At 38.4% G+C, this 23,861-nt stretch overlaps 1 protein-coding gene across 8 annotated transcripts in view; it reads right to left on the bottom strand.

Annotated features, from left to right (window-relative positions):
- The window catches only part of LOC134213881 (rap1 GTPase-activating protein 1), a 324,347-nt gene that overhangs the window by 76,768 nt on the left and 223,718 nt on the right, over positions 1-23,861 (bottom strand). The window contains exon 1 of one of the 8 annotated variants that reach the window (XM_062693328.1): positions 11,710-13,243. The exons of the other annotated variants lie outside the window; for them this stretch is intronic. Coding sequence (XP_062549312.1) covers positions 11,710-11,808 — 99 coding nt within the window. The 5' untranslated portion in view covers positions 11,809-13,243. Of the gene's footprint in view, positions 1-11,709; positions 13,244-23,861 lie in introns of those variants that run through there. 8 annotated transcript variants of the gene reach the window in all.

A 23,861-nucleotide genomic window follows, 5' to 3' on the forward strand; every position in this document is an offset into this window, starting at 1 on the left:
AAAAGTCAAATGAATTAACCTTCTGGCATTGTGAGGCGAAGCTTGCAAATTCTTGACTTCGGAACTCCTGTTATGTATACCAGCATTCGTAAAATGAAACCCCGTACACCTTGAATCATACCCAATTTCACACTGTTTATTCGAAATGTGTATAATTTGCTAATTTGGTTACGCGAACCGCAATTTGAAGTTTGTGCTCCACTGAACGGAATCAGATACCTTTCCATTCAATTAGCAAGTAGCGGGTGTATCAATGAACATTTTATTGCGGAATTTGCACTGTTGTCGACCGTTGCAGGCGAACGTTGTCGGAAGTGAATTTTTGATAACGCCATTTTACACCTTGAAAACATGTGTACCGGAGAAGCCAAGTACCCTCCCATTGCCGTTACCGAGAATGTGCTGTCGATGGAAATCAGTTGTTCGCGTTACATTGGCAGGAATAATTAACATGATGATACAAGGAAATTGGAATGCTTTTTTTTTGTGTATCGCCTCTGGTGGAATCGAAAACACATCAGGCGACCGGCGCGTTACAGACATTGCGTTATAAGCGTTGAGCTTGCGATTATACAACAACGGTGACTTTTTCCTGATGGAAAATGTGGCGTGATTTATTTGCTTTTGAAGCTATTCTGAACCTCGCCAGACAAAATAAACAAAGCAGGACCTTGAAGACGGAATATACATTTTTCGCCGCATAGCATTATTTAGATTATGACTTATGAGTTGTAAATAAAATGTCGATTTGTTGACACAATAAAAATAACTAAAACTGATTTGTTTTCTTGGCGGAACGTTTCATGAATCTATGTAGGTAATCGCGCTCTGGTTGGCATTTAGCGAGCACCGATCCAGTAAGTCACAGTCACAGCGTTCTTTGTTGAGTTGAGTCACTAAAATCGCAACTTTGCTCGTCCCAAGCCAGAAAGCAAAGCACTATGAGGCCAGCATCCCAGCAAGCGCCCGTCACCAGGGGCAGCGCAAACACGGCTACTACGATTGGTAGAAATCGAATCTAAATAGCGGAATAAATAAACTACACATCCAATTGCAAGTCGTTTACGGCGGTAGAATGCAGTCACGACACACACAGAGTCCGCCGCACCAGGGTTGACGTGGTTCCTAGAAACCGGTTTCCGCAAACACATCGAATCGAGATGCGAACTGCGCGACTAGTTCGCAATGCTCGACCGACCGAATTCGTCAGAAAAGCAGTTTTACGGCTGGATTGGAGGAGGACTTGGTCCTCTCCACAGTTGGACTGGAAGGTACGTACAGCGACTGGCATGACTGGTTTTGTCGTCGGATGGAACAATAACATTGAATGCCGGGCCGGTCCCATGTCGCGCACGATTGCCATTGGCGGTGGTCAGTCAGTTTGTGGCAGAAATAAAAAAAATCGAATGAAGGAAAGAGAAAATCATCAGATGATGGCCCTCAGTCTCAGATTGCGACGACGGACGGGTTGCAGTTGAGCGTGAGGTGATGAGCTTTTGCTTTCAATTTGCAGAAATCATCAGGAAAATAGGTTTTCAAATGATACAAAGTTGAACGGCTTGTATCAACATGAGAAGTGTTCGGTGGAGGATTGTTGTCATGTTTTGTGCTATAAGATTCTAATGTTCCAAATCAATCTGTGTTTATTCATACGAACCATGTATGTGGGATTGATGATATTTGAGTCAACACTTATCGCCAGGCATTACGCAATCGGAATAAATACGTTCCTTTTATTACAGCAGCCAGCGGCTAATGCTGAGCAAGGAGAGACCAAATAAGACTAGTTACAATCAATTTAAAAATGTATAAAACAGGGTACTGATAAAATGATCAAGCGAAGTTCATTCAAATCTTCACAGACTTAAACTCTAACCACAATCAACTTTCTAATTCATACCCCTCACTTGAAAATAGTTCAGATAGTAAGCCAGAACCAGAAACCAGAATGGCAAATTTCACAAATTACTAATATAAAATATTAGCATGCCAAGTTTTGACAATAATTTGTTTGGATTTATTTGATTTTTTTTTTTAAATTTAGCATTTAAGACTTTTCATTAGTTTGTAACTTTTTAGCAAGTGGATGAATAATACAATTTTGACTAAAACTGGAAAAGTGTAGTGTCGTTGGCAGAGATTCATCACTTTCCGTCAAGAGGTGATCGCGATAGGAAGAGCAAAAACAAATTCCTCTGTGTTGAACTTAGTTTACAATTAAAAAAACACACTAATAAAGTTAAAAAAAAAAACAAAAACACATTCGCCATTAAGTCAGATGAAACATTTTTAGATAGGTTGACAAATTACAAACGACTTCGGACTTCACTAAACCAGTTACTTATTGGAGGGATCCTGCGGTGGTATCACATTGGATTCGTGTATCACCGACAGATTGGAAGGTGTTTGTATCCAGCCGAATCTCCAAAGTACAACGTCTCACTAAAGAATTTCAAGGAGAGATGCTCTGTCTGATCATAATCCTGAAGACGGAGTTTCTCGCGGGGTTTGCCCCAGTTAAATTATAAATGAAGATAACTGGTGGCATGGGCCACAGTGTCTCCCGAAATCAGCTTTATACTGGTTCAATCCATTCTCTAACACTGGAGAGTGAAAGAAAACAAGTTATTTCTTTAAGCTACGTGGAAAAGGTAGACGATTCGATAATTTTTCAAAATTTTCCGATTTGGGAAAATTGTTGAAGGCCTGGTACAAGCCGAAGACGGGTAGAGGGGGATTTGAAATCAATTATCTAGCAGGTACAGGCTACATCTTTTACTAACGGAATTCGTCATTAAATGCTGCAACCAGCTGCAACCGGATATGAATATCGCCTTTTGATGATGATGATGATGATGATGATGATACTACCATCTATTATAGCAAGGCACCTGCCGATAGCACTGACCATATCTGACAAACGATTTGATCATGATTATACTATTGTTTGTATTTCATCAGACTCCTGTATGAAGGGCGAACAATGGGTGGGATGGTTCCATAAGCAGAGACACTTATGCGAATTCACGGGATGAATAGAGAATCTCCTTCCAGAAGAAACTTCGTACAAACAATATTATAATATTATATGAATGTCGCCTTTTAGTTCAATTTAACGTTTTTCTCGACAACAACAGCTTGGTCCGCCTTAACAGTCAAACGGCAAACAATAAAAAAGCTCATTGACACAAGGGTCCAACAAATACTAGAACAAATACTATCTTGAATCGGGGATTCATCCCAGCACGATCCCCGATTAAGGGATCGGAATCCGGAATTCATTATACATGATCAACCAGTTAACAACTGCTGCTGCGCATATAAAAAGCATCCTAAACTCCCGGCCTCTCACACGCCATTTTATTATCGAGGAACCAATGTTTTCGATATTGGATCCCGCTGTATCGAATGTATCCAGACTTCGTCGTTGAAAATGCAGGTCCAGATACTTCTTGAACCTTCTAACTACACCAGCGTTCGAAGTGGAAGAAAGTTACCAAAAACATCGAACTTGGAAGATCGTACTAAGCAGGGTAACTATACTCCGTTTACTTGCCCACTGTGACGAGTGTCTGGGACATTAATTGCGCCTGTAGTACGTGTGGACTTGGTACGAACTAGTCGTGGCGAGCTGTAACGGAGATCTATCCGTTGCTAAAAGAGAGGGAGCAAGGTGTTATTCGAAACGGTCAGGCCATCGAGGACAACGAATCGCATCAACAAGGTTAGTTGAAAACCTACTGATTCTACGCGGCCCGGGATGTTCTTAATTAAATTTAAATCACTTGAACTGTAACTCCCAATTTGAATTCACAAAAACCAGCTATTTGCTATTTCCTTTTTTGCCATATTTGGACATATGGACAACTGATATCTTCAATTTTGTGAACAAATAGAATATAGAATGGTACCCGAAGCGCAATAAGTTCCGTCGCACGTCAAATCGATGAAACTGGGTGTGAATATTGCTCTGGTAGAATTTATTATCTGAACATCAAGACGTTTTGAACAACCTGCTTGAAAAGGCAGCGGATGAAATCATGTCGACTTTTCGGATTAGTTGGTTGATCGGATCGATAGAATGATTAAAACCCAAGAATGAAGTTGCTGAAATATACAAAATTGACCATACGTTTAACAAAGTCAAGAAAATGGCAGGGCCCAAAGCACGTACTTAGTTTTTGAATCGAAATCCAAAACTTATCCCAGAAGGCAGATCCTACGTCGGTTGCTACAGCCAGGGCCTTTGATAAAGGTTCTGTTTATGCTTCTTTTGAACTGCTGCTGCCTTTGAACTGAAGAAGTTTCGTCCAGAGCGTATCTACATACAATGGTGATGGAATAGAAATTTCTTTGTTAAGTTTCTGAATCTATAATAAAACAATCACCACCTATCCTTACTAATAGTTATTTAACATTCAGCTGCCTTATAATAAATGGAAAAGCGATGCTTTGGGCCTTCAATGCAGATGGGCTCTCAATGCTGATTTAAACACGGAGCACCGACAGGAATAAAATTTGCAAGTAATTTGTCGGGATGCTTGAACACCGAGACCTTTGATATTATTTCCGACCACCACATACCGAAAAATCTCGTAAGGGGCCGTACACATATTACGAAAGCACTTATGGGGGATGGGGGGTCCGTCATTTTCTTATGCACCATATAAATAAAAAATCATTTCACCTGTCATAAGACGAGTTTGAACAATCCCATTGAATTCCACCACTTAATTGTATCCTGACAGATACGTATTTCGACCTCAACAGTAAGGCCGTCTTCAGTGTCTTGTACTTGACTCGACTTGTCGCAAGTCGAGTCAAGTACAAGACACTGAAGACGGCCTTACTGTTGAGGTCGAAATACGTATCTGTCAGGATACAATTAAGTGGTGGAATTCAATGGGATTGTTCAAACTCGTCTTATGACAGGTGAAAACATTCCACTAAAAAGCTCAAAATAATTTTCTTATCAAAAAATCATTTGTATGAAAAAAATCTTACATGGGAGTAGGGGGAAGTTCGAAAAACCCAGAAAAAATGCTTACGAAATATGTGTACGACCCCTTAAGAATTATGTTAATATTCTTAATCTACCACTCTCATTGCAGCAATCTACCACCCTAATTGTTCTATTCAAAGCCGTTCATAGTTCTACACCGCTTATGTAAAAGCTGGTACCATGTCGAATGCAGTTACTAGCTTGTCAATAGTGGCCAAATGCACAAACGTAACCAGTTCCAGATACACAGAACGCTGAAACGAAATCAGTTCTAGATACGGAAATCATTAAGGATTCGTCAACGACGTCTGGACCAGTTAACGGAAGCGTGGATCAACCTGTTTCCAAAATGATTACTACACGGAAACAAATGCATAACCACAATCATGAATAAAAAATCATGATTATAATTCATGATTTCAGGAACATTAATCATGGTACTACGCAATCTTCAACAGTCGACAATGCATAACCGGTTATACTTCGAACGCTCCCTTCCCAAGAAGTGAGAACGGCTGAAAGGTAGCACGCCGGACTCTCACTCGGTGTACTCGAGTTCAAAACCCCTGTTGAACTTTTTTTTTATTTTTCGATCTCAACAACCAAATCGTAACGCATTGGTTGCGTTACGCGAAAATAAATCATGAAATCATGATTTATATTCATGGTGTATTTTCATAAAATGAAAACACGTTGGATTCACGAAATCATGAATTATTTTCTCATTTCCGGGAACGGATTTTTACCCGTGTACACGTCTCATAAAAGCAGAGCGCAGACAGCTTAGGATATAACTTCTGTGCGTTATCACCAAAACCTTATTGAGGCCAAAGTATCGAAAGATATTTCATCGATCAAGGAAGGTAGAAGAGTAATTAGAATCAATCAGAAGCTCATCAGTGAATTGGATGATTTGTTGTGTGACCGGTGTGGATATTGTTCTCGAGTGGATCCATAAGCAATGCTACGATATTTTTTGATTTGCATTTACAATTCTCAATGCAAGTATTGCATATATTCATTATAAACCCCACTGGTTGGCAGTGGTATTATGGAACAAAGCTGTCTGTGTTACAGTGAGATTTAGTCCGGGAGTTAGAAGGTGTTAGCTCTACTGCGGCTCCGGTGACCCATTTCAGACTGCCTGGTTCCTCACGACCAGTCCGAAATCACTTTTACTTACAAAAAGCCTCGCTTGTTCATGCTACCATTATCAATCGGATAATGCATCCACGAACAAACTTCCGGATGTTACAATCCTGTGTGTATATAATTTTTGAAATTGAATTGTAGCAACCAAATTGGAACAAATTTCCTTAAGCCATTTTGCATGGACCAAGGCATGGACACATATTTTCCTAGTACATAAGAGCACATTTTTTTACAGGAACACATCTTCGTATTACATACAAACTGCATAAGCGATTACACATTTTCAAGAATACAATTTGAGTAAAAGTTAATAAACACGTAGAAAAAGCCGAGTCTAATTCTTTACTTTGCGGATACGAACAAAAACATGACAGCAAATTCAAAAGCAACCATCCTCGCACATGGCTTGCTACGATAGCGATTTATATCAACGGTAAGACGCGGCGGCTACAAAGACCGGTCTAGACAATTTTCGGATTGGAAATTGACTCGACTTCCCTGGGCATAAAAGTATCATCATGAGGCTATGATATACGAATGCAAAAATGGTAACTTGGCTTAGAAACCTCGCAGTTAATAACTGTGGAAGTGCTTAATGAATACTAAGCTGCGAGGCGGCTCTGTCCCAGTGTGGGGATGTAATGCCAATAAGAAGAAGAAGATTCTCAATAAGTGTTTATTTTTCTTCATTCCTACCTCGGTAATGTTACAGTTCTTTCCGGGCAGGCAAAAATAGCTTATTAATAACAAATTGAAAATTGATAGCAAAATGAGATATGGACTTCATTGATATAAGAGATAGAATATCAGACGACAATATTAATATTTTGCATATCATCCATATCGTCCATTGTTATTACTTTTTCTTATTATACTTTTTCTTTAAATTACAGATTTTACAACTGTCAAAGATTTAGAACGGGAAGTGCTTCTTCTGCAGCGGTTTTAAACTGCACATGTTTTATATAAGAAAACGAAAACATAATCTTCCGAGGCCAATTAAAATGTCAAACTACTGTGATGTCGGTTAAACTGTTTTTTTTTCCAAAAGGCTGATAAAGTGAACTTAACTTTTGTTTTACACCGAATGAAACTCGAGTAAATTCTGTTACGAATTCGTGGAAAAATTCAACTGAGTAGTGTCCCAGTTATAAATTTCCTAACAAAAGTGTTCCAATATTTAAAACTACAGCTTCTGTTGAAGAGAGTATTTTTAATATTTCAGGAGACTTTCAGCCGTGGTGGAACTTCAAGTCTTCTTACGGAATTTCTGCTTTTATGTCTAAGTCTCCCATGTTAAAAAAAAAACAAACAGACGCGACGAATTGAAAAAAATGCAAGCGACGAACCCTCCAGGCTCCAAAATTTTCAAATCAAATAACAATCATCAGTAGATTTAAGTGGTCGACCTATAATATTTGAAAATTTCCAATGACAGGTCTTAGTTTGTACACTGCAATAGTAGAATGACCCAATTGACTGGGCTTACTCGGTGATCAATTTATCATGAGTGCTGCCCTCTCAAACGGTGAACATGTATGGGCTATTAAAAGAAGACACCAGGATCCATAGCACCTGATAAATGCACCAAAAACTCATAAAATTGAGAATGTATCGTATAGAATGTGATAAAATGTTTTCCTTAATATATGTGTTTCCGTTGATCATGTGTTACAATTTACTTAACAATAAAAAAAACTAGAAAATATTTTCAGTACAGGCATGGAAAAAACACAATGGAGTAATAAATTTCGAGAGACAACCTTCATTTGAAAGAATTACTGTTAGGATATTATTAATTTTGGAAATCCGGTTGAGTTCAATACCAAATTTTCAAAACGACTTATCTGCTTTTGTAAACACAGATTCAAACGTCGATTTGTCGAATCTGAGAGCACTCCCACGCAAAGAATTTGGCTACCTGTTGATGGTGTTGGATTGCTCTCATATTCGACAAATCAACGTTTGAACATTTGTTTACAAAAGCAGATAAGTCGTTTTGAAAATTTGGTATTGAGCGAGTGAAAAGTGAAAACATTCCACTAAAAAGCTCAAATTAATGACATTGCAATGCGTAAGTTTGATCGAGGCAAATACCACCAACAGAAAATGCAAACACAGAATCAGATCAGGGTAGCTTTGTGGAGGATTCTTAAATGTTTTTGATTTTATTTTCCGAAAAATCGGGTATCTTATGAAAACAATATTGTCCCACAGTTAAGAATAAGTGATCAATAAACGAAAATCATACTCCGAATGCATTTTCTTCTAAACGACACTTATCTTCATGATTCTTGGTACAACCAGCAGACTTTGAAGCGATCGATGAGCTTCACATTCATTCATCTAGAAAGAATTTAGTCATAACCGTAATTTCTAAAAGCTTTACCAATGATGAAGCCCCGCTAATATTTGTCAAAACTAAATAAAACAAATGTGTTCCTTACTTTCAAAACCTGTTGTATGCTGTCCATACATACCAGTGGATTTAACCTTTGCTAAGCGATGATGTTTGCTTGCCAAATGTTGAATCTAATAATTTTGGCTCCGTTATGCTTCTCCACATCTGAGCTTTTGAAATTAGGTTTAAAATAAAAGAATAAGGAGAATATTCATTTATTGCATTTGGTTTATGAAGAATGGTTAAAAAATGAATGAAGGAAGCAACTTTGGAGTGACTCGTGACTAACGGCTGATATTAGATTAGGTTCCATTTGGAAAAGAAAAAAAAAATGGTGCTCGGGACCCCTCGGTGATATTTTTTTAAATACCCTAGCGATGAAAGATAAGATGCTATATTTTCACGTAGTTGAAAACTTAGCGATGCTCATTTTTTGTGAAAATATTGGTCTATCAAACACGCCGTGAATACCTGTAAAAAATGAAAGGCATTTTGTTAATTCAAACTTGAGGAAATCCTCAAACAATCCTCAAGACTTCTGAACCCATGAAATTTGGGTCAGGCTGTATTACAAATATTTTACTTGAATAATGGCATTTTATTTGCACGCTATTTGAAAATATGGACTTATCGTTCTATCCCTAGTAACATTTTGGTTTTATGCTGGTTTTATAACACTATTGTAGAGTAATTTATGGTCTTCAAGAGCGTTTTAAAACATTGTAATGTTACTTGGGATGAATTCAAATATTGTATCAGTAGTATCAGTAAATCTTTTTGATCTTGAAATATTTTGTATGTTCAGCACTACTTTCTACAAAATTTATAAATCATCAAAATCACTTCATCACGCACCTCTCCCCTACACAAAAAAAAAAACAAAAAGTCAGGTTTAACTAAGAATTAAAAGAGTATTATCAGAAGCTCTTCTATCGATAGTATTGTAAAGTAGCATTAAAAAAAATAATTATAGAAAAATAAGAAATTGTTTAAAAAGAAATCAGGATAGAAGTAAAAAAAACATAATTAAATTTTCCTAAATAATGCACGATTCCAAATTCAAAATTTTTCACAAACTAAAAAAAATCATTTTTGAATGATTATTTAAAAAAAATTTCATCAAGAAACTTTTTAGCGAAATCTACAAAATTATCATAAATCGATTGCTAAATTTTTGAATACCTGATGAAAACTATTCGTGAAATTTTATCTAATTTAAATTTTTTTAATTTAAATTTCACCCAAAAGTCTTCTTTGGGTGCACTGGCAGGATTTTATCTAGAAAGCAAAATTATTGTTTATCCTTCATGCGCCATGCAAACAAAAGAGTGCTTATTGAAATAAAACATGTCATAGATTGTGTTCAAAAAGTTTGACAAAATCACCTACCTCAATAACAACATCCGATCTTTTTTTAAAATTTCTTATGCTTTTCTCAAACAAAATATTAAATTGACTAAAGAATATTATAAATTTATAAAATTCATTTTAATATATGTTTTCTATTATTTTCTCTTCTTGGTTACTCGAAGAGCACTAGGACTTTATTAATTATGATACTTTTAACGGTCAAAACGTGTATACTATACAGCTTATTAAAATAGTTGATATTAATTCTAGGTATATCAATATGTCTCCTGTCCCCTAAAGTTCTTCATTCACTGAATCATGAAGTGATTGATTTACAAAAGGTATCATTTAACACCGTATGCTTACTGTGTGTGTAGTGTACTCAGTCAGCACGCGCAGACTGTGAAAAACCATTCAATCGATCAATCCCCATCCCGTCCGCCGAAGGGTAAGGTTTCCTCTGCTGGCATTGTGGGGCCTCGACATTGCTATTGATACCGGTGTTGCATTTTGCAAACTTCGAGTACACACTGCTGTCACAATTCCAAGCAGGGCTATAGTCCGAGTGCGAGAATCTCACACACTTTGCTGTTGTGTTTACTTTTCAATAATATAAGCCGCTTATCGGCTCCGACTCGATCGATCGCTCCAAGTGTGATAACGAGCATTTGCCCTTTCCGACTATCACAATGCATGTATATTTAATAGATGACCCTGCCGTCTGTAAGGAACGCTTCCAAAATGACGAAGGTTCGCACTTCCAATGATGACAGCTGGCTAGCGATAAGTTTAGTTTATCTCCTCCTCATTTCTGCTCTTTCTCCTGATCCTATCAATGGAGGATCGCTTTTTGGGCATTTATACTGGATTCAAATTTCACCTCGAAAAACGGTTACAGGTGAGCACCTGCCTTTTTTTTAAGGTGATTGATAGATGAAGAATTCTTTAATTCTTTCCCGATCAGCAATGCCCAACCGATTTTAGGCCACCCCATCTTCCAAGAAGGAAGCGGACGTTCATAATCGTTTCTCATTACCGCGATACAATGCCAGGGCAAGCGTACACAGCCAAGTCCTTCAAGAAAATCAACAACCCTCTGTCCCTCGTAACAGAGCGCCACAAGACAGACCTCATTCGGATCAACAGAAACAAACCATGAAGCGAACAATAACTGCGAAGTTGCAGGGGCAAGGCGACACCGCGGCGACCAAAGTAACGAGTGCGCGTTTTGCGTAATAACAAATTTACATTATTCAATCAAAAAAAGCTCACCTTGTTGGTAACTCAATTCAGCAAACCGAGTTTGCGGGGAGGGGCGTAGCAAGCCTTACGAGGACATTTCCGCGATCCATCGTAGTTATAGTAGGCTATGTGTTATGATTTTTTTATGAGAACGCATTGGTTTGTATAATAGCTTAAATTCATGCTGAATAGTTATTATGCATGGCAATTCTGAAAATTTGACATTGAAATAGCAGCATTTGACTACATACGTTAAGAGAAAATCAGCGTATTTCCAAAAACACTTGGGCAACGGTGAAGCAGAGATGTGTATCAAGTTGTTTTTTTGCCAGCCAATTATTCATCTCTGAAAGCCTGTTCAAAGTATAGACCCAAGGCACCACAGTCCAATTGCTTGAGTAAATTCCCATCAACCGGCAGACACTCGACTGACTGCTTGAATCAGTTCGCGTGTCAGGAGTTGTGAAAGTTACGCAGCCACCGACTGGGCTGACCAAATTTTTAGCTGAACTGTCAGAAACACGCTTACGTGATAAGCGTGCGAAACAAAGAAGAATCTTACCTCTATTCGATTGTTGTTGTTGTTATTGTTGTTGGTGCTGTTGGAACTGCTCATGGAGCTGCGGCTCCCCGGCAGATCCCTCCATCGAAGGACCCCCATTACTGCTTGACGCACCCAGCGGCGCTCACCTCCTTCGTTGTGGAAGGCCACCGTTCTAGCTTTAACGTAGCCAATGGTGCCCGACGAGCAATCGGCGATTGCTAATGATCAGTTGCCGACAAGTAGTCTACGCTACCCGTTAATTATTCACACAGCTTCGATCAATGAGTCTGCCCCGCACTTCTTCACAACAGCTCATCTACCCAAGGTGCAAATCCATTTTTATAATTGGATCTACTCTGTTCTTACACGTCATACTACACCAGATTGCGTTTGCCATCGGCGAGGATCAGAAATAATCCAACTAATACAAATACAAACTCCACCACTCTCAAGTCCGTTCTGAAGACTGATTTTTTCCTCCTTCAGTACACGCGATGACTCATCGCCGACCGACTCCGTTCTGGCTTTATGCTTCCCCCTGTCCCTGTTTGCGTATTCCACCGGGATCCAGTGGGCGGTGGGAGGTGGTTCTTATCCCCCGTCAGTGAGCGGGAGCTGATGCGTGTTTACAAACTCTCTGCCGGTACGCTTTATCGCACGCATGAATGTCTCGTCGAGATTGCGTTGGCTGTTTTCTTTACCCCGAACTGTTTTGTTTTTGCTTCTTCGCCAAATACAGCAATTAACTACTAAAGCAGAAGTAGACAAACTTTCATTCATTCACATAACGAGTTTTCGATGAGTTTGCCTCGCACTTATGAGAACAGGAAACGAAACTTTCATCCGCCAAAAAGCACCTCAGCAAAGAAATCTCGCACTTTTCCTCTTCGAGATGAGCTATTGACACATGCACGCAAACCGCCACCAGACGAGAGGAAAACTACACTCGAAGTGAATAAACGCTTAATTAATTGATGGTCCACTTGCGACTCATCGAAACCGCCGCCCGTACTGTTGTCGATCTTGAGACTCTCGCTTTCGACGGCGAGTGGCGCAAAAATCACTTTCATTAGCTCTCGCCTCGGTTATGGCGCAAGTTTCAAGGCTTTTTTCAATCGACGACAATTGACGCTCGCTGATTATGAATAACTGCACACAATTCAAATTTACACTTTCTAAAACCACTCCGAATGACGATCAAAGCAGGCGCATTGCTTTGAACGCAGCTGTGCCGGTGCACAACCAAGATCCGGATCCGTTTCAAAGTAGTTGCTCAGAGGGATCAGGTTATGGCTTCAGAACCCGACACCCGATTTATCGTCGGGTTGTGCTTGAAAGAATCATAACTGCGAATCGTCACACATCAGACACCACATGGAACACAACACTTCCCGCGTCCGACCAGTGTCAGGCGGATACATACATCCAGCACACAGAGCCGAAGGTGGCGAATGTTCAACCGTACGTTGTTGTAGGCCTTGCCAAATAGATAGACGACCGCCAGCGACGACAACACTGTCAAATATGTAGGACCGTGCACGACGACCACTTTCTGTCGAATGTGAGCCGGAGCCGGAGTTATGAAGCAGCTTGCGAGGATTGCGAACCGCACGCACGCGGTGGGTGAGCATACGAGAAAATGCAAGAGAGCTAGCGAAAAGAGAGGAAAAAGCGAGCCGCGGAAAAACGGTTAGCATAGGAGAGTCTGCTGAGATGGTTCGCAGTTGGGAGTTTGAAGCACACAGGGAAAAAGTCTAACCAGATTGGTGGACATGTGAAATTACATAAAAATATCATCTAATTGGTGATTACTATATACAAAATAAGTTGTTCAATTTTTTAAGCATATTTATAAAGTAAGAAATCCCAGAGGAGGAGCTCTTCTGGAACTTATTTCCTGGACTATTCAAACAAACTTGTTTAAAAAGAAACTAAGTAAATTTCTAAAAACGTTTATTGAGAAAGTACAGGAAATAAGAAACTAGTCGAGATTTAGAACTTTGCGAACTGTTCGTATATTCTTTTGTGAATCTTTCTTGAAGCTATTTTGAGGGAACTGAAGAAATTTCGAAAATTTTAAGATGGAGATGGAGGTTGAATTCTGCTAGGATTAAGTCGCTCCTGGATTACTCTGCAATGAAATTTTTTCATAGCTTTCTAGTGGAACGCATGTCGATGGTTCTGCAGAAAGTTTTGGAGTACCTTTAGAAAAAAATCATAAAGATTGTGTAAAATCAATTAAGGATTCACATCAATTTCAGCTTCAGTTGTAATTTTCGGAAAAATTAAGAAGAAATCGATGTAAACCGTAAGACTTCTGCATACCAACAAACTGATGACTGAAAACATTCAATGAAGTTCTGCATTTATTGCCAATGGTATGTTCGGTAAAAATTTCTGATGGAAAACTCTGTTCTAATTCATGGAAGAGTTTTCAATGACTGTGTGATAAACTCTTAAAACAACGTCAACAACTTTTGGATGAATTAAGCTTGGAAACCTTTCCATCAAAATGAAAAATTAGTTGTATGAAGAATCCGTGGACGACTCTTCGGTACAATTCCTGGAGAAATTCAGTGGAAGCTTGACATATAATAATGCATTTTGAAGGATTTCATAGATGCTATGAATAACGTTTTAGATGAATTCGCATAGTAACTTAAAAAAAAAACTAATAAAAAATAGTTGTGCTGAATATTTTGAAAGTGAAACACTGATACCTGTATCAAAATTCACAGAAATAAAGAATGAATACCTTTTTTGGAATTCCGAAAAAAGCCTTTTCTGGGGAAGAAATACCAACAGAACCTGTTGATAATCTTCGAAAGATAATAGAAACTCTTTATTACAAGAATTAACTAAAGGATAATTCTTGAAGCAATATCTGTAAATCTTTCCGTGTAAAACTGAGAAGAATTCCTGTTGCAACTTTTCCATAAAAATGAATAAAAATCGTATGGAGTTGTAGAAATATATTCCGGTGATTATTTTCCAAAATTCTTAACTTCAAATAAGTAATAATAATTTTTAACCGACGGAATTTATGGGAAGATTGCTCTTGTAGAAATTCATTTTTTATAAAAGAAATCTTGGAACTCTGGAAGAGTTTCTAGTGCGCTCTTAAATAAAGGTTTGCACTGGCTCAGAAATCATCGGCAATGTTTGTCGTTGTTTTGTTCGATAGCAGCGCTTGCGTTTTTAGCGTCACGCCGATATTAAGCGGGGTTCGGCGTACCGAATTAATTTTCGCGTTTGTTTTGCTTAAATTCCCTTGAAAATTATACTAAATTTGAAGGTCGATGTGAATCGGCGTTTTTTACTGTAGTAAGTCAGATGAAGAAATTGAAAATCTTTTGCAAGTAATGAACAGTGTTACGGTGAACCCAATTACTTCGAAGCCTTGAGCTATCAGAAATTTGAGAAGATCATCCACTATTGAAGACTACAGTAAGGGCGATAATAAGCATCCTTGTGGGCACTCTTTGATTGCTCTCACACTGATGTAAGAGCTGCAAAGGTTTCAAGTTCGTTTATTTGGAGCTACGAATCTTAGTAATATGAACAATGTAAGACTGTACAAACAGCATCATCTTATTTTTGCATTTCTCGTACAACAAAGTTAAGGTACACCGGGGCAAGTTGAAACGGTTTTTTCAAAGTTGAAATTCGAAGTGCTGTAAAAAAATCACCCTTTGATATATTTTGATTCCGTTTGCGGTGTTTGCTAGTTCGGGCCGAATATTATACATAAAAAAATAAACTACCTTAACAAACTTTTTTAATTACTATGTCTGAACCTTGATTATGCATATGTACAACATGTGATAGATTTAGTTCGGAAAAGGTATTGGAGGGTAACCGCCCCTTCGGTGGGGTTTGATCCCACGACCCCAGTTCGCATGACAGGTGCTTTCTTTACTAAGCTACGAAGGACCTCCGTCGTCCACCGCAGCTTAGCGGGTACTGATGAAACCAAATTCCCAGCACCAGGTACCAGCCGAGCTCTCGCAATACATTTTCAGAACTAACTCTCTCAAATGTATTTTTGTACACATGTGAACCAAGTAGGATGAGTATTTAGTATTGTCCGGTCCGGTCCGGGGAGAAACTTTTTTATAAATATTTTGTATATTTGAACTATTTTTTTATATGCGTAGCACAGACAAACAGACATAACACTCGTCGAATTTCCATCGTTCACTGATTTACTGGTCGATTCAAATAATCATTAGTTGGCCAATCAGACACTCGTGGCGCGCGCATCGGATTTGCTGGAGTTTGACATTTGCTCACTAGTGCCATCTGATTCGTGATTTGCCCAACTAACTGAAATCAACAGATGTCGTTAGTGTTTGAATGACGATGAATTTAATGAGTGAATGTTCAATGTGTTATGTCTGTTTGTCTGTGTGCGTAGTTTCAACTTGCCCGCCCAAATGTATGTTATGTACTCAGTGCGACTCAAGAAGCACGAGGTTGTAACGGTGACTATAATACTGCCAGGATTCACATAAGAGTCCCATGTAAGTTTTTGACGATTTTGATTTTCTTTCAGAAATTAGCTTAAGATTGTCTCCTGTTTAAGAAAAACTGATAAAATAGTAGGCTTTGTTCTAGAAATTGGAAAACAAATCCCACATTTTTTGTCTCATCTTGATATTTACTCGCATAAAAATCACATTCCAGATTTTGATACTCTTTTACACAAAAAAACTTAAGTATGATCCATTTTATTGTCTCACAGCAATATATACAGATAAAGAACATTATGTAAAATTCTTGGAAAGATAGAATTTTTTTCAATTTATTAGATTTTTTTTGTATTTCTCTATGTAAAACAAGGTTGAAACGGCAAATTACTCAAGGTGCAGAAAATGACATGGGACTCTTATGCGAATAATGGCAGTGTATAATAAAGCCACAAGCGTATTTTCAGAGACCTAAATCTAGAGAACGCACTACGCAGAAAATTTATCAAATTGAATTCCTCCTACTGGTGACCACTCGGATTACTATTCAGGATGGTTCATTATTTGGTTCTGTATATTGTGCACTTGATTATTTCGGTTGTGGCTTCTTCATAAATGCACATTAATGAATCGCCTGCTTTGAGCGTGCTTACAGCGGCACACTAGGAGTTAACTTTCTGAAATCAGTATGGCGAAAGGCATCTAAGGCTCGATTTCTCAAAATTAAGCTCCTTAATCGAAAAAATATTTGGGAGGCGTAATAGAGGACACCTTCCTACATAACCGGTACCAAATATTTTTTCATGAAAAGTTCCTTATTTTGAGAAAACCCGCATTAGATGTCTTTCGCCATACAATTTTATGGCGGTTAACTCATGCTGGCTATTTTACGCATATACGATAGCACCTGGATTTGGCAGCGGCGGATAGAAAATCAGCCACTGCCAATAATTCATTAACCAGCTAACATATCTCTCATTAAATCTTCGATTGGAGAAATAGGCAGCTGGGGAAGTGAAGCGAATATTTTTTGATAAATCAATACTTGTTCCAATTTAGTATGAGAGGGACATGTGTCAACGTACTCATGGTAACTCGAGGTTAGGTTTACATTTTGACGTAGGACTACGTCTGTGTTTTCTATATTGGGGTACACTTTACGATTACGAAAATAGGAGACCGTCACGAAAATATGATAGACTTTAAACTTCAATATCTAAGCCGTTTCTCGATAGATTTTCAATTTTTTTGGACCATTCGGTCAAGGATGAGTCAACGCTTCTTCGTATTTATTTGAAAATACTGATTTTCAACTATTTAGTATCGATAATTGATAAAAAGTTTGGAAATAGGTCAACCAACCAATCACGTACATGCATCATTAGCACAGACATCAAAAATCAATCACTTGCTGGTTTGGATCTAATCGCAGAGCAGACGCATCAAAGCGATCGCAGCGAAGCGGACAGAGCATCACGGAGGCGCTAATAACATTTTCAAAGGAAATCCATCGAATTGGTGGTGGTGCTCGATGTGTTGCTACAGATCATTCAACCTCAACGAACCAGCATTTCATATGAAGATAGGGTTGACCGTGCCGATGTTGAAAATTTATTACAAATTGTGGTGTAGGGTTGACCGTGCCGATGCTGAAAATTTATTACAAATTGTGGTGTCAACTAGTTGAAAAGTAGCATTGGGAAAAGAAAAAAGAAAAATTGATTCTTCTCAGGACCAACATTTTATGAGAAGAAAGAGTTAATTGCGAAAATGGACTGTTTCGGTGGCATTCGGTTTGGCGTGGTAGGTTGGTTGCTGTTAGTGATTCCATCCATTAAAATTTACTGCATCATCTCCCTCTAACGCGCTATCAAATTCGCTATTTACGATTGAGTTTTGCACTTTGAAGAAAGTTTATTTCGGATAGTCGGATCAACCTTCTTTTGTATAAAATGGTGGCCTTTGTATAAAATTAATGAAGACGCATATGCACAGCCAAGATATTTAACAAAAGAATGGTTTTCGTACGGCCGAGTTGCCGAATAATATGCAATTAATTAACAACTCATAACCAAATTCAGAATCTTGCGAGAAAATTTCATAGGATTCTTAGAATTTGTCATCCACCGAACGGTCCGTTGTCTGCGGAATCCCGATCGAAATGGCTCGCGCGCGCCGAAAAGCAGCTTTCTTATATCTAATGAAGTAATTCCATTAGCCCCGCCCCGCCCCTTCATTAATCGTTATGAGTGCACATTATATTTACACCCATATCAGATCACAAACTGGCGGGGCTACCGGGCTTAATTTATTAAATACAAGAAAGCTGCTGTTCGGCGCGCGCGAGCCATTTTGATCTGGATTCCACAGATAGCGGTATCTCCCATCTTAGTTTTTCAAATGGCGCATTATTAAAAACAATAAATCTTTCCAAAATCGTCATTGCCTTTTAAACAGCCGAACAGTATGTTTGTCTGGGTAAACAATTTTCCCAACGGTCAAAACCTCTTCTTGGATAAATAGTTTAAGTCCTCCGAGCAGTTTGCACAATGCTAATAATTTTACACAAATTATGATGAAAAATACCCTCCATTTCTTATAGCTACGTAGTCCTACGTCACCTTTGCGTACAACCTGATTGGGCTGCACCTTTAAGTTTTTTAAGGATGGAAACAGGAATCTTCAGCTGCACATCTGGGTATTTGGCAGCTGACGGATTCCACGCAGAATGAATCACATACAATGGTTGGTTTCCTACCCGCCGCTGACGTATCCAGGCGCTGACGTATATGTAAAAATAGCCAGCATGATTAATCACCTGAAGTATGTATGGCGAAAGATATCTAACGCAGGTTTTCTCAGCAGCAGGAATATTTCACGGAAATCTATTATGTAGGAAGGTGTCCGGTACTACGCCTATCGAATATTTTTTCGTTAATGTTGCTTATTTTCGAGATATTGAATTTTAGATAAGAAAATTATTTTGAGCTTTTTAGTGGAATGTTTTCACCTGTCATAAGACGAGTTTATACAATCCCATTGAATTCCACCACTTAATTGTATCTTGACAGATACGTATTTCGACCTCGTAAGTAAGGCCGTCTTCAGTGTCTCGTACTTGACTCGACTTCAAGTACGAGACACTGAAGACGGCCTTACTTTTGAGGTCGAAATACGTATCTGTCAAGATACAATTAAGTGGTGGAATTCAATGGGATTGTATAAACTCGTCTTATGACAGGTGAATTTTAGATGCTTTTCGCCATAATGGTTCCCGAATATTCACTGCTAGTGTGACGCTGTAAGCACGCTCAAAGCAGGCGATTCATTACACATCGACAAATTTTGATGATATTTGAATCGATTGAAACTATACTATTTTCGGTATAGGAGATAGACCATTTTCCACTAATTAAAAACAAAATCGACCCTCGAGTCATTCATAAAAAGGTTATATAAGTTTTCGAGCAAATAAATTTAAAAAAATACAACTCGGAAACCGTTAATTATACGAAAAAACTGTCTGAGAATGAATAGTAGGTGACTAAAAGGGATATATGGCGAAAATATTAAGCGATAATTAATGTTAAAATTTAAATACCTCAAATTCTCAAATATATTTTTTCACCAAATTTTTACCACAAAAACTTCAAACTTACCACAAAGACTTCAAAACACACATTTTAACGACATCAGATCGATGGAGAAGTTAAAAATAAAAAGTTTTAGAAGAAGCCCTTTTTTGGTTTATTTTTGAAACAAAGACAACACTTGTATTTGACGCCGAATTATGATTCCTGTACAAAAAAAGCTGGTAAGTATTATCGTATCATTAAGTAAGTACTAACACGATGATACTTTTATGCCCAGGGAAGTCCCACTACATGATGCTCAAAAAATCTTAATATAATATTGTTCGTTTATATGTGATTCCTGTAGACTGCTAAAACAAGTGAATGTAAATGTTTAAGGTGATGTGCAATCGGTGGAGGAACCACAACCTTCAGTATCTGAACAACAACCACCATTACCCAAATCACACCCACCAGTAGCTGAACCAATCGCACCAGTAGCTGAGCCACAGCCATCTGGATCAAAGAACAAATTTTTTTTTGTGATATTTTCCCCATAGAGCCTTTTTAGTCTCCCACACGTAAAAAAAATGTTATTCATTATTAAGATTTTAAATACTTTTTTGTCAAAACAGGGGCTTAATGATATGTGTAAGAATAGGTGGCATAATGAAGTGTATTAGTATGCAATTAATTGGCTCGAAAACCCATACCGTGAAGAACCGAAGTCCGTCCACCTTATGATTTATGATTGGATTTGAAGATTTTAGAAATGATCAACTTGGAACTTTGTTACCTTATCATGCGTTTTTGTTTGGTTAAATGCAGAGGAGCGACATCCAATTTTTTTACTATGGATTTTGACAGGTTTGCCTGTTCGTTCTTTTTTGGGTGATAAATTTATCCCCCAGTGTCAAATTACCCCAATACTGATTTATTTTGCAATAGTATGTGCGTGAATTTTGAATGTTTACGTTTTTACAGGAGAATATAATGCAAAACGCCCATACCACTTAATAATGCAACATGATACAATCATGAGAAAATAGAGAAAAATTTAACGAATTATCAATTAAAACAATTTTACACTTGATTCCATGCTTCAAACTTGAGAATGTTCAACTTATTTGCTCAATTACTTAGAATGCTAGTTGTCCAAGGTACTGTCTATGCCTTTGTTCGTTTTATATCATTTTCACCCTCGCAATTATTTATGTTGCATTCGCAGTGCACTCGTATTGGTGATTCAGAAAAGATGTGACAAAGATGGCGTAGCTTGTCATCCCCGTGGTTAAATGACAAAAATCAAAAACTTTACGTAACCATAATTCAGGTTCATTGCAGTACATCATTTCATTTTGCTGTTCTAAAAATGTGTGTAGCAAACTGAGCCGCTAAAGTGAATAATATGTGAACAAATATCAAGGATGGCCTCTAAAGGTACGTGTTGAACAATTTACAGTGCTAAATCAAATTTAGAATTGTGGCACAATTAAGATATCAAGTTATTAAATAGGTGTACGAATTTAAATTTCATGAACCGAAATCCGTACATTGTGGACGGATTTCGATTCAACAGGAGTTTATTTTATTCAAATTTTAAGAAAGCTTTGCATAATAAATAGTTGATGAATATGTCATATAAGAAAAAATAGAGACTCGTATCAAGACGAACATATAACGAACATGTTGGTTGGATGAGAATTGTATATTATACTAGCTTTTTTCACGAATGATGTGCTTAGGTGTACGGATTTCGGTGCCCCTAACACGCAGAAGAATCTTGAACGATTGAAACAACTATTTCGATTGTTGCATCAAACATCGTGGATTATGTTGTTATTATGTGGTTATGTTCTTCTTGCTGATATTACTCTTTTTGTTAACATATTTTCAATCCATTAAATAATCCATTTATCGAAGCTACGATTAAACATTGCCTTCGTTATGGAGTTATGAGAAGTATTATCAACAGCTTTCTCTATATCTAAGAAAGCAGCAAGTGATTTTTTTTGCTTCAAAAGATTTTTCCAATTTTGTAACAACTGCATGTTAGGCGGTTACTGAATCCGACCTTTTCAAGCAAACATTAGGAATTATAAAAATAAGAATTAAAAATAATATTCAGAACTTGTTAAAACATTCAGAAAGATGAAATTCCAGGTTTTAGTTTCTAATAAGGTAACCTTCTTTTTAAGAAGCTTTTTGGAAACTGTAGACCACATAAAAATAAATTAATTAATTTGAAAATTAACATAAAATCTTAAGCTTTTTAAGCCTTAAAATCCTAAATTGCACAAGAAGTTCAAATCGTTCCAAGTGGCAGACCTTCAATAACTGTAAAATTAGATACTTTTTTAAGACCAACCATTTTTGCCCAGGCTATTTGTCACAAATATAATTCAAAGTGATCTCTCGGGAGAGCTGAGTGAGAGCGAGAGAGCTGCGGGAGAGAACACACACAAAACGCTCCTCCACTCCAACTCGGAACAAAAACAAAACATGGCAAAACATATGTGCTCGTAGCCGGACTTGACGAGGCACCGCCGCCACGGCTCTGATGACTGTCAGCGAGGGCGCATAGCCTAACACCCATAATGGCATGGCAGCATAGGCCTACACACTGACTGCTACGTTGCATGAGTCGGCCGACAGGAAGGACTCGTTGGTATCTATATGCTTGCGGATGTTTGAGGCTGTATGTGTCTACATCCACCAGTACGTGACGAGCATTTGCAAATATTCAGTTTTTATTCATGTACTTTTTTTGCAATCGTATGCAAAAACATGCACCGGCTTTCTTCTTGCAACGACGGGACGGTCGCAGCGGACCACCCTCCGCCTCTGGTTGGGGCGACTGGCGATGATGTGGGGTGGCATGCCGTCATCATCGCCGCTGCGAAGGTATTTTTCTCCGGCCTATACCGCTGTCGTGCGGGCAGGAGCAAGTTTTGGACGTTTAGCAACCAAATGAAGGGATAAACTTTGCATTTCAGGAAAAGTTTTTCCCTGTTTGACGGTTATATGGAGTGGCATGTGTTCTCTGGTATGAATAGGTTATTGTACCCTCATGTGAAATGCAAAAGTTATGGAAACTTACGGGCGGTCGTTAGCTACAATTTGATGGGATTTACGGTTGGACATGCATTACCTGAAACGAGACACAAATAAAAGAAACTCGAATGAGTTCAAATTGGTATATTTATCACGTTGTACAAGCTGTGAAGCGAATAGTAAAATAATGTCCTTTTATAAATATGTAATTCATTCCAACAGTTGCTGCGATCGTAGCAGACTGGAATTTTGCAAACTGGTCTGGGCAAAGACATGGCCTGCTGGGTGTTCGACTTCGTTTTCTGCAAATATGACTTACTCGCCCGGATGCTTTGAAACGTGTCAGCCAACTCTCATTGCAACAAGTTCAGTCTGGTTAATGCCATGGCCCATGGGTATTGGATTGGCAAGAAATCGAGAGATCGGGACTCAAATGTTTGCGCTTGCTACACGTACGAATGTCCCGGGACCGTTTTAACTGCAATCTGCGGTTGTGTGACAAAGGCACGGAGAAAAATGTTCGTTACTGCATTCCACTGCCAAAGCAAAATGTTTACTCAGTCAGTTTCGCGGTGCATCTGGCAGGCAGTTCCGAAAGTGGCGCCGTTCACACCAATTTGGAGAAAGAGAACCAGACGGCACATTTCGAATGCACGCCCGGCCAGACTACAAATTCTTCGTACGTCAAGCGTCGAAACTGGATTTACGGCGAGTTGTCTTCTGCTTCTGAAACGTTTTTACTACTGTACCGGGCATTACCATCATGAGCGGTTTTTCGTTTTTATGCATGTGAAATGTGAAACAAATATGGAGTGCTGCTTATTTTGGATAAGATTTGTGTGCCACAGCGCAAAAGCACTTGAAAAGCGAAGCGACAAATATTCGCCGAGAGTCGGTTTCATGTTCGATATTCTCATCGCATACTAAGGCACCGGTCGCGGCCAACTAGATGTAGGTGGATTAAACGCGTTGACTGACTCTGTTATTAGTCTTGTTTGAGCAGCAACTCAAACTATTAAACTAATGTGTGTATTCTATATCTACTTGGCAGGAGAGCAGCCCTAGCTTAGGTTAT

Source organism: Armigeres subalbatus, chromosome 2 (genome assembly GCF_024139115.2).
Source record: "Armigeres subalbatus isolate Guangzhou_Male chromosome 2, GZ_Asu_2, whole genome shotgun sequence".
Taxonomy (NCBI): Eukaryota; Metazoa; Arthropoda; class Insecta; order Diptera; family Culicidae; genus Armigeres; species Armigeres subalbatus.